The following is a 12,133-nucleotide window of genomic DNA, read 5'->3' on the forward strand; positions in this document are numbered from 1 at the left end:
CATTCCTGTTTTTTTCTCTAGACCTGTTCATGCACTGTTATCTTTTCCATAGGTCCTCACCTTGATTAATATGGTGCTAGGTTTATATCAGTTAAGGTAGCTAGAGCATACCTTTTTTTTTTAAAGATTTTATTTATTTGACAAACAGAGATCACAAGTAGGCAGAGAGGCAGGCAGAGAGAGAAGGGGGAAGCAGGCTCCCTGCTGAGCAGAGAGCCTGATGCGGGACTCGATCCCAGAACCCTGGGATCATGACCTGAGCCGAAAGCAGAGGCTTTAACTCACTGAGCCACCCAGGTGCCCCTAGAGCATACTTTTTTATAACAAAAAAATCTTTTTTTTTTTTAAAAAGATTATTTATCTATTTGAGAAAGAGAGAATGAATGAGCTGAGAGGAAGGGCAGAGGGGAGAAGCAGACTCCCAGCTGAGCAGGGAGCCGACGTAGGGCTTGATTTTAGAAGCCCTATGACCTGAGTTGAGTCTTAAGGCAGATGCTTAACCAACTGAGCACCCAGGTGCACCATCAAAAATCTTCTAATGCTGCATATTTAAAAAGTGGATGGGTAGGTTGCTGTTGGTAAAGTTGGTTATATCAGTATGATAATAACTAAACATGAAACATGGACCCATATGTGATTTACAAGTTTTAACTTCTTAGTACCTTTTACTTGTATTTTTTTTTAAGATTTATTTATTTGAGAGAGAGAGAGAGAGAGAGAGAGTGAGAGAGAATGCATGTGCATTAGTGCAGGGAGTGGGAAGGGAGAGGGAAGACAATCTTAACCAGACTCTCTGCTGAAGACAGAGCCAGGATGCAGAGCAGAGGTCAGTCTCGCTACCCTGATAACAGGACCTGAGCTGACTGAAACCAAGAGTGGGATGCTTAACTGATTATACCATCAAGGTGCCCCAGTATTTTTTTTTACTTTAAATCAGTAATGTAGATAAGTCTTGTTTTTTGAGATTTTGAAAGGTGTTTTATTAATTATAACAAAGTGAGGATGCTAGAGAGCAGTGCCTTTCCTTTTTTAAACAATTTATTTGTAAGACAGGCAATCCCCATTTATTGGTTTTGCTAAAATGAAAGTTTTAAATACTTTAAATTGAAGTAATACATTTTTCACTGAAGTAACTAAATGTGTGGAGAAAAATTGATGTAAAATAATACAGAACTAAATTAGTTTTCTCTACTTTTTAGTAATTTGCTTTTAACCATTTCTGATAGAAATTGGCATTAACAGGAAGGAAGGGCATTGTATGTTAGTGTATGACTGTTTTTAAAATTAGAAGTCTGATGTTTAGAATCTAAACCATTACATCCTTTCTGTTTGTAATACACCTCTTTAGTAAGTAAATCTTTTTTTTTTTTTTTTAATTTTATTTATTTATGTGAGAGAAAGCGAGAGAGTGTGTGAGCATGAGCAAATGGGGAGGAGGAATGGGAGAGGGGATAAGGAGGCTCCAAGCTGAGCACAGAGTCCCCTGCGGGGCTCAGTTTTATGACCCTGAGGTCAGGGCCTGAGCTGAAATCAGATCGGATGCTTAGCTGACTGCACCACCCAGCTTGCCCATCATGAACATTTCTTGAGGGTTCACTTATTTCAGTCAATACTGTATTCACTCAGATATTGTTTGTTAAATCTGAACAGTCATATGGAGTGGTCTGTAATATTTTACCAGTGTTTCTTTAAAAGATAAAGACCATAGGAAACATGTTTCTTAAAATTTATTCTTTTTCTGTGGAGGGTACATTGCATAAACTTTAAAGGATATGTGGTAATAAATTGAGTCATTTATATTTTATTGCTAAAATTAATTAGTGGTGGTGGATTTTTTTTTTTTTTTTTTTTTACTTTACAGAGTTTTGAAAGCTCAGTCCGATCACAGGTCTAGGCATGAAGGTAAGTAAGGGTTCCACAAAACTAATTTTTAATAGAGATTTGCATAATTAGATAATCTTTAATAATGAACATTGTGTTTTATTTATAACACAGGCCTTATAGTTATACTTTTTCCTAATTTCTCTCTAGTTTCACATTATTCAATGTGGCTCTTGGTGAGTTGGGCGCATTGCTGTTCTTTAGTGAAATCTAGCCTTGCTGATAGTGACCATTTACAAGATTGGTTAAAGAAATTGACTCTCCTTATTCCTGAGGTAAGATAAAGATTGAAAATCAGCACTATTGCTCTTCATATTTTTTATATTATTTGCATTGATAATTTTTTAAAAAGCTAATGGAAACAAGTGGAGATGATTTCATAAACATATCCTATTACCTGGAATGTACTTATTAAACACTTTAAGATTGAGAGTGTTTTGAACTTTGTACACTTAAATGTGAATGTTAACCATAGGAAACAAACTGAGGGTTGCTGGAGAAGAGGGGATAGAGGGATGGGTGATTGGGTGATGGACATTAAGGAGGGCACGTGATGTAATGAGCACTGGGTGGTAATGTACAACTAATGAATTACTGAATTGTACCTCTGAAACTAATAGTATGCTATATGTTAACTAATTGACTTTAAATCAAAATGCAAAAAAAATATGAATGTAAAATAGTTTAGAGCATTCATAATTTTCTATTTCTGAAATAAATCCATGATTATTTTGCTTTGGAGTTTTGAAAATTTTTTTCTGGGAAAGACAGGAGTGTTTCTTTTGGTAATTTGTATTTTAGAGGCAGCTTCTTTTCCTTTTTCTATAGAGTGTATCCTTAGACACAAGAGATAAATCAAATATATTTTGATTCCAGTGTCAACACTGAAGTCAGTATAATTGTCACTACCCGTATCTTGATACTATACCATATTCCTAAATGAAAGAAACATACTCTTAGAACACTTAAGTGTCTTAAAATACTTAGCCACATTAGTTAAAATAGTTACATCTTTTTTAGGCAGCATTGTCTTAATACATTTAGGCTTTGAGTTGAATGCATATGTATTCTTGTTCTGGCTGTGTCACAGGTAAGGATTTGACACTTGGGCAAGTCCCTTAGAAACTATAAAATGTTTTGATATAAGTACTTTCTAAATGGCTTCTTGTTCTGAAAATATTTTATCTATTTAGTTTTATAAATAAATTATTAAGAATATTCTGTTCTTTGTCCCTTTTGTATTTGTTGTTATTGTAGTGTTTGTCTTTTTTCATGTCCATATTTGGAAATTTCTGACATGTTTCTACATAGTGCTGTATTCTTTGGGGGTACGTTATTTGATCAGACTTATGTGCATGAATATGTGATGAGAACATTGCATTTAAGAAGTATTACTAAAGAAACTATGTAACGTGTTATTTCTGCTGACACTGATTTTAAGATTAACTTTTTAATACTTAACTCAGACTATCTTTGGAACTTTTCATTTAGACGGCGGTCCGTCATGAGTCTTGCAATGGTCTTTATAAGTTATCTCTGTCAGGGCTGGATGGAGGAGACTCAATCAATCGCTCTTTTCTGCTATTGGCTGCTTCAACATTATTGAAATTTCTTCCTGATGCTCAAGCACTCAAACCTATCAGGGTAAGATTTTACTGTTTTAGGAGAAGTTTCTATTTCTACAATTTTCTTTGCCCCAAGTTTTTATCATTGTATTACATACTTGCAGTAATTTTGAGTACTTGCTTAGTATGTAATTTTTACCAGGAGAATAGTTAGAGTTCTTAAAGTGACAGCGTTGTGGACATACTGTGTCCATGTTACTCCTGGGAATGGAGTTTTCGAAATAGCATTTGTTCTTACTAAAGTGGAATGATAAAAACATCATAAATGTAGCTTTCTTCTCATTTAGTTACATAGATTTTTTTTAATCTTTATGGTATTCTGAGTTTTTAATTTTTTAAATTTTTTAAATTTTAATTTTTTCCACTCCAGTGTATATATACCAGCCTTGTAAAAAAAGCCTTCTACTGCATAATAAATTCAGAGCTCACTAAGTAAATTTCTGGCGTTAGTAAAGCCCCAGAAATATGATGCATTGTAGGATTTACTTTTTCTTCTTCTTTTTCTTCTTCCATATTTACCTGTCATCAATATGTAAGATATTAAAGTGTTATTTATGTTGTAGATTAGATTTATGTTTTAGATTTAGACTATAATAATAGACCATTGCATATGGGTAGCTAAACTTATGTTCTTTAGGTTTCTTTTCTTGAGACATTTTCATTGAATTCTTCATTTCTGTCACATTATTTAGCATTAAATGTTGCTCATATAATGACTTTTCCGAGTGGGTTGTAAGAAATTTGAGGGTATTATTTTTCTGAAAGTTCTCATACTATTCACTTATGGGTCTAGTTATTCTAATGTTACAGAAGCTAGAAATGTTCTTTCCATTTTTTGTTGAATTTTGAATACTGTTTATATAGGGACCTAATCTTTTCATAAAGTCTGTAGTTCCTTAAATGTATTGTAATTTTAAGTTAATCCCCTTTTTAAAATGTTTTCACACACAAACAAATGTTTTCACAAAGTTGAAATTTTTTTTTTTTATAGATAGATGATTATGAAGAAGAACCAATGTTAAAACCTGGATGTAAAGAGTATTTTTGGTTGTTATGCAAATTAGTTGACAACATACATATAAAGGATGCTAGTCAGGTATGTTCAGAAAATTGTACATTAACTTATCTGATGTTGGATGCGTCATGCACATGTATGTTTATGACTTTATAAAAACCCTTATATTTAAGGGCATTTTTTATTCATTCTATAAGAGTTGAAAATGCCATAATTATTTTACTGTAGTTGGACCTTTTTGTTTGCTCTAAATTCCTTTCTTCTTTTTACTTTGACCTTTGTTGAAATGTCTTCATCTGGTACCTGTAAGTAATTTCCTATTTCTTCTGAGTAAGATTTTTAGAAAAAAATGTTACTTGAAATGTGAAATTTAGACTTTAAATATAAATATACAATGTTCTGTAATAGCATATAGGTTTGGAGTTTTGGATATGTAAAATAAAATTGCAATTCAAATAGAATTTATTTTAAGGTTAAGAAACTTTATTTACTGATCTAATTTTCTTAGACTAAAATATTATCAAATAGTTGTTTAAAATAAGTTAATTTCAAAAACAAACTTGCCACATAGGTTTTTTCTCCTTCACAAATTGAGTAAGCTGAAATGCAACTAAGTGTTTTCAAAAAATGAGAAATACTTTAAGAAGATACATTTAGATATTTAGTAAATATTTTCTCTCTTTTAAATGTTTTTTAATCCAACGGTCCCTGCCTGGCTCAGTCGGTACAGCATGCAGCTCTTGATTTGGGGGTTGTAAATTCAAGCCCCACAATGGGTGCAGAGATTACTTTAAAAGTCTTAAATGTATTTTAATCCAAGTGCATTTTATACACTTACATTTTTGAAATCCTGAAGTATTTGTACTTTTTACTTTTAAGGAACACTGTAAATTGAATTCTTAAGTACTTTTTATTTAAGAAATAATTACAGATATTGAATGTGTTTTAATTTACTTGATTTTCATGAAATATTGGTGTCAGATAAACATTGGTGTCAAATAAACATTTATATATGTATTTTTTTTAACCTTGGGTTACCCATTTAAGGTAGGAATCTGGGGCACCTCGTGGCTCAGTGTGTTAAGCCTCTGCCTTCAGCTCAGGTCATGATCCCAGGTTCCTGGGATTGAGTCCTGCATCAGGCTCTCTGCTCAGCGGGGAGCCTGCTTCCCCCTCTCTCTGTGCCTGCTGCTTTGCCCTCTCTCTCTCTCTCCCCCTGTCAAATAAATAAAGAAGATCTTAAAATAAAATAAAATAAAATAAAAATAAAAAAATAAGGTAGGAATCTAATATTGCTTGCTTGCCAGTCAACAGTATTTTTTCTTAGAGATCGGATTTTCTTTGAGAATCCTCTTAAGTTTTATTTTGTGAAATGTTCATTTGCTCAGTTATAATGAAAATTAAAATTTTCTGGAACCATACCTTTAAATGTGTTTAATTATTCTTTTGAGAGCAAGAGCAGACACACCAGTGAGGTAGGTGCAGGTGGGAAGAGGGGCAGAGGGAGAGGTAGAGAGAGAATGTTAGCAGGCTTCATGTGCAGCATGGGTTAATCTCACAGCCTTGAGATCATGACCTGAACTAAAACCTGAGAGTCTTAGACTTAATAATCACTGGGCCGGGGGCTCCTGGGTGGCTCAGTTGGTTGAAAGACTGCCTTCAGCTCAGGTCATGATCCTGGAATCCCGGGGTGGAATCCCGCATCGGGCTCCCTGTTCAGTGGGGAGCCTGCTTCTCCCTCTGACCTTTCCCCTCTCATGCTCTCTCTCTCTCTCTCATTCTCTCTCTCTCTCTCATTCTCTCTCTCAAATTAAAATAATAACATCATCATCATAATCATCATCATCCAGTCACCCAGGCATCACCTCCCCTTTAAATTTATTTTTTTAATTAAAAAATTTTTTTAATTATTTAAATTTATTTTTAAAGCCTAGTTTAAAGGTGGGATAAAGACAAATCTTCGTGGGTCAATTAACTGGTAATATGAACCATATCTCAATAAAATTGTTACAGAGAAAATAAACCAGGAAATCTTTATATCTTCTCCATATATTACTATGACTATTATAATTTATTACTGACATTCCTTGGATTCTTCTTTATTCTTTTTAAAGATTTTATTTACATATTTGAGAAAGAGTCAGCAAACCAGGGGGTGAGGCAGAGGGAGAGGCAGACTCCTTGCTGAGCAGGGAGCCCGATACGATGAGGAGTTCCATGGATCCTAGAAACCTGGGAACATGACCCAAAGGCAGGCACTTAACTAATTGAGCCATCCAGGCAACCCCCCTGGATTCTTTTTTGAAGGACTATCAATGATGAGTTTATAATTATCAAAGAGTAGCTATATTATTTATAATTTAATTAGTATGTTAATGAATTTGGGAAAACCAAATTCTTATTAATTATAAGGGAAGGATGTTTTTTTAGTAATCTCTGGGTACTAAACACAAAAACCTATATTTGAATTTTGTTATTTTCTCTTTGTATTAAGACTACACTCCTCGACTTAGATGCTTTGGCACGGCATTTGGCTGACTGTATTCGAAGGTAAAGTTTGATGTGAAATTGGCAATTTTATCATTGAGGAAAGATAAAGGACATAATTATGTGAACTATCTTGTTTTGTTTGTGCTCTTTTTTGTAGCAGGGAGATCCTTGATCATCAAGATGGTAATGTAGAAGATGATGGTCTTACAGGACTTCTAAGGCTTGCAACAAGTGTTATTAAACATAAACCACCATTTAAGTTTTCCAGAGAAGGACAGGTAGGTATTAAGACATCCAAATGTCTATATGAAATATGATTGAAATTTTTGTTGTTGTTGCATTATATGGGATGTATTAAATTTTCTCAAACTTGCAAGCATAAAACTTGCTAGAACTTTATTGATGATAGGAAAAATGAACAGTGAATAAAATGAACCCTAGAAATATTAATGCTAAGCTTATATGCAGAAACAATTTTAATTCCTATGACTTGTACATAGAAAGACAACCTCCTCTACAATTTCTGTAGGGTGGAATATTTTGAATTAGTAATTTACACAGAATTAGTAAGTAGTCCTAGAGGATCTGATTGGTTTCATGTTTAAGAAAAAGCCCATTTGATGGGGCGCCTGGGTGGCTCAGTGGGTTAAAGCCTCTGCCTTCAGCTCGGGTCATGATCCCAGTGTCCTGGGATCAAACCCTGCATCGGGCTCTCTGCTCAGCCAGGCGGGAGCCTGATTCCTCCTCTCTCTCTGCCTGCCTCTCTACCTACTTGTGATCTGTCAAATAAATAAATAAAATCTTAAAAAAAAAAAAAAGCCCATTTGACATGAAATCTATTGAATATTTGATAACACCTAAGCACTCTGTATCCACAAATGTCTAAAGTGACTTACCCTGCCATTAGCACTTTTGTAATTGCCCGCATTGAGGGAGTTAGTTTTGGTTCGGAGAGTTTTTTTCTTGAGGTCACTAATTTGTGGTAGGAAACACTGGAATAATCAGAAGGATGGAAGGTAATCCTTAAGGGCATAGAGTTGGAGATTCTGGAGATAAACTTAAGAAGGTTTATCTGTGTTAAGGTTTATCGGTCTTGGGGCACCTGGGTGGCTCAGTGGGTTAAAGCCTCTGCCTTCTACTCAGGTCATGATCCTGGGGTCCTGGGATCAAGCCCCTCATCGGGCTCTCTGCTCAGCAGGGAGCCTGCTTCCCCCTCTCTCTCTGCCTGCTTCTCTGCCTACTTGTGATTTCTCTCTCTCTGTCAAATAAATAAATAAAATTAAAAAAAAATACATTATAAGGTTTATTGGTCTTAAGTACTTCTTCCCCTATTTGACAAACCCCCGTTTTGTGCTATTTTTTTATGTCCTTTTTAAATTTTCCCTATACTCACTGGGAATAATTTGATTGATTTAGTTTTTTGCTGGATGAAGTATTATGTTACATAAGCCAGTATATAGCTTTTATTCTGAGATATGAATATATTGATTCCTTTGATAACATATTGTAATGTGAAAATCATTTCAAAAAAAGAACTACTTTTTAAATAGTGCCAAGAGAAGATCCCCATATAGTTTGATTTCCCATGCTGCTTGGGTGATGATTGGCCTTGGGTGATGATTGGAGTTTCCATGGATATATTAAATATTCAAGTATATCATTTATATTACATAATAACCATTTTGTGATCTGCTTTTTTTATTTAAAAAAATAAATACATAAAGAGAAACAACTTTTTTATTGACATTTATGTTGTTACTGGTTGTAAAAGAAACAAAACACAACTGCAGGGAACATCATCTTTGTACCCTGTCCCATTATACAATCCTATACTTAAAAGTAAATTTTATTGGGGCGCCTCGGTGGCTCAGTGGGTTAAAGCCACTGCCTTTGGCTCAGATCATGATCCCAGAGTCCTGGGATCAAGCCCCACATCGGACTCCTTGCTTGCCCGGGAGCCTGCTTCCTCCTCTCTCTCTCTGCCTGCCTCTCTGCCTACTTGTGATCTCTCTCTCTGTGTCAAATAAATAAAATCTTAAAAAAAGTAAATTTGGTTGATTTTTAATCATATTAGTTCACTAAATTATTTTATCTATCCTTTTATTCTCCAGCTGTACTATATTAGAATGTCTCAAATACCTCAGTTTCTCTGATATCCCCACATGTGAAGGGGATATCTAAGACATCCCTTACATGTGAAGTCTTTACCAGTCTCACTTTAGGTTTGTTTTTTTTTTTTTTATAAATGTATACTTCTTTTTACTCATAATCTGTAATGTTTGGGGATACCAAAAGTAATTCTGAGGATGGCTGAATTTAACAAAAAATTTTTAACCTCATCTTAAAAATTCCACTGATCCATCTTGTTCAATGGCAATTTTCAATAATAGGAACACATAAAAACAAACATGCACACAATTGCGCAGTTTTCATAAAGGTCTATTTCATTATTGGTGGGTAGTGCATTTAACAGTTAAGTACATTTAAATAATGTATAAGTGACTGCACTACTGCAGTATTGGTAACTAAATAGATAGCTGGTTCCTAATTGAATTGGTTAAAAAGTGGTTGCCTAAATATTTAAAATACAGCTCTTGTTTCGATCATGCTTTGTTTGAACACCTTCTTGGTGGGGGGAAGCCTGCTGGTCACACTGGAAATATATTAAGGACAAATCTTCTGATACCCATTCCCAGAGGTTTCTTTCAGTTAGATTAAGCTTCCAACTCCAGGGCAAGCCCAAGTTTGTGGCCTTCAGCATTATGCTCTTCCTGTCTACCAGAGCAGACAGTGTAAGCCTGACACCAGGCCTCAGAGTCTGAGTGTAGCCCATTCCAATTAAACTAGAATTGTTGACTTTTGCAGAAAGGGAAGCAGTGGGATCCAACTGATACTTGGCTGCAGTGCCAAAGCGAGTGCTGTTGGTACCTGATGTCCAAGCAAGGTTTACTGAATTGTCGAGATCTTCACATGCTTTTTGATAAATTGATCCTCCAAATTCTGTCCCATCATTGACATTAGTGTGTAGTTGGAAGTCCCCAGTCCTGTAGCCCACTGCAAAGTTATCTTGTCAGCTTTGATTTGGCACAGTCTATAAAGTCATCTGATACCCAGCAAGCCAGCCTTCGTAACCAAAGACAGCTGAACCATGGATTGCAGGTCCAGCAAAATCAAAGTCAACATCACAACCAAGGTTTATACACTCCCTCTTATAAGGAGACTTGATTTTACCACTTTTCTTTCCCGTGTTTGATGAGAAGGTGATATCAAATGTCAGTTTCAAACCTTGACAAATCAGGTCTTCAGTTGCGATTTTTGTTCCTAGTGTTATCAGTGTTCCATTTTTCTGTGAAAGTCAGACCATACTCACACCATTTATATTTGGTCTCCAAGGTTCCAGTATTACCGGTTTCTCTATTAGATGAACCAGACGTTGAGAATTCCATACCACTGCATGACTTTGTTTTCACATCCAGTTTCACCAAACCAAAACCAAATCCTTTGTTGAAAATATCTCTGGCAGCTTTGCCCAGGTCAGCATATGAAGGAGGAATACACATTGGCTGCATGCACCTCTGTCCGTAGGTCACCTTGGCGAGGCCACAGGAAGAGATGATCTGGTGGTCCCCTGAGAGGGGCCGCTACTGCCGCTCTGCTCACAGCTGAGGCCGCTGGGCTCGCTCAGCTACCCTGGCTGAAGGGCAAAGTGAAGGAGACTTTTGCTTTAGTTTTATGTCTTTGATTTCTGTTGAAGATGAGTGTCTTTTTATGTATGTATTGGCCATTTGTGAATTTTCTGTTTATAATCAGTGTGTATTTTTTGTCTTTTTCCTTCTCATTTGTAAAAATCTGTATTTGGAAAATATTAAAAAATTTAATATTCTTTCTCTGTCCTCTTTTCCAGAATTCGTTTTTTTTTTGCTTATCCATAGTTTTTATGTTTTTTTATTTTTATTTTTTAAAGATTTTATGTATTTATTTGACAGAGATCACAAGTAGCAGAGAGAGAGAGGAAGGAAAGCAGGCTCTGCTGATCAGAGAGCCCGATGTGGGGCTCCATCCCAGGACCCTGGGATCATGACCTGAGCTGAAGGCAGAGGCTTTAACCCACTGAGCCACCCAGGTGCCCTACACAGCAGATTTTAAGTAAAAACTCTATTTTTTTTTTTTCATATACACAGCAGATTTTAAGTAAAAACTATTTAGTAACATTTTATGGAAGGAAATTTGTATCTTCATCAAATGTCCAAAGTCCATCTTACAGTGTTAAAAATAGTTGGCAGTGTATAGCAATAATTTTGTCAAGCTTTCTGTTTACATTTTTTCAGTCTCAGAAATAGAAGGAACTGTATTCTTGATATATTTTTATAGAGTCTGTTTTGCAGTTTGATTGGTAAGAACAGAATGGGTTTCGGATATTTCATTTTTCTCTGAAACTTTATCTTATCCATAGTTCATAGTCTTTTTGTTATATCTGGGTTGAAGTTTCATCATGGTGTCACTTTACATGATTATAGAGATTTCCTTCTTGTGAATTTGTGGGATGGCAAAGTTCATGTTCTCATTGTAAGTCATCCTCCAAGGAGGTGAAGAATTCCCATAGGGGACTTTTTCTTAAAAGACTCAAAGCCTGAAACCAAGGTCAGTGAGAAAGCAGTAATCCCATTTGGCTCTGTGGATACTGGCATGTTTTGTTCACCAGCCTCAACATTGTTGGGGGTCGTCTTTGCATTGCAATTCTGATCACCAAGTAATGTTAACCTTAAAAAATAAAACTGCCAGTTATTTTACCTGCAAAAATGGGTTTATTCGGGAATAGCAGAGATTCGCAACCCAGGACATGCGCTCTTCTGCAGACCCATAGGCAAGTCCAAATATACCTTAAGTTTTGCCAGAGAAGTACGAAATACTAAAATGAAATTTAGTTGAAAATGTATTAACAAGAATGATGGGCCTTTTAGAATTCATATAGTTACAGGTGGATATTACTTGTTAGTAAGGTCGAATATGTGTTCATTAATTCTTTTCCTACTTTATATTTTTATAGATGTGGATTCTGGGAAATCTTATGTACATAATGGAAATGTAAACTTTGTTCACATGTTTACAGTGGAAATGGAAG

The 12,133-nt window shown here is 35.3% G+C and overlaps 1 protein-coding gene and 1 pseudogene across 4 annotated transcripts in view; one reads left to right on the forward strand and one right to left on the reverse strand.

Moving 5' to 3' along the window:
• The window catches only part of USP34 (ubiquitin specific peptidase 34), a 239,199-nt gene that overhangs the window by 157,229 nt on the left and 69,837 nt on the right, over positions 1-12,133 (forward strand). For all 4 annotated transcript variants that reach the window (XM_059406010.1, XM_059406012.1, XM_059406011.1 and 1 more), the window contains 6 exons: positions 1,862-1,902; positions 2,032-2,156; positions 3,373-3,525; positions 4,498-4,602; positions 7,016-7,071; positions 7,169-7,289. In XM_059406010.1, coding sequence (XP_059261993.1) covers positions 1,862-1,902; positions 2,032-2,156; positions 3,373-3,525; positions 4,498-4,602; positions 7,016-7,071; positions 7,169-7,289 — 601 coding nt within the window. The remainder of the gene's footprint in view (positions 1-1,861; positions 1,903-2,031; positions 2,157-3,372; positions 3,526-4,497; positions 4,603-7,015; positions 7,072-7,168; positions 7,290-12,133) is intronic.
• On the reverse strand, positions 9,661-10,592 carry LOC132022551 (voltage-dependent anion-selective channel protein 2-like; annotated as a pseudogene).

This window comes from Mustela nigripes, chromosome 7 (genome assembly GCF_022355385.1).
Source record: "Mustela nigripes isolate SB6536 chromosome 7, MUSNIG.SB6536, whole genome shotgun sequence".
Lineage (NCBI taxonomy): Eukaryota > Metazoa > Chordata > Mammalia > Carnivora > Mustelidae > Mustela > Mustela nigripes.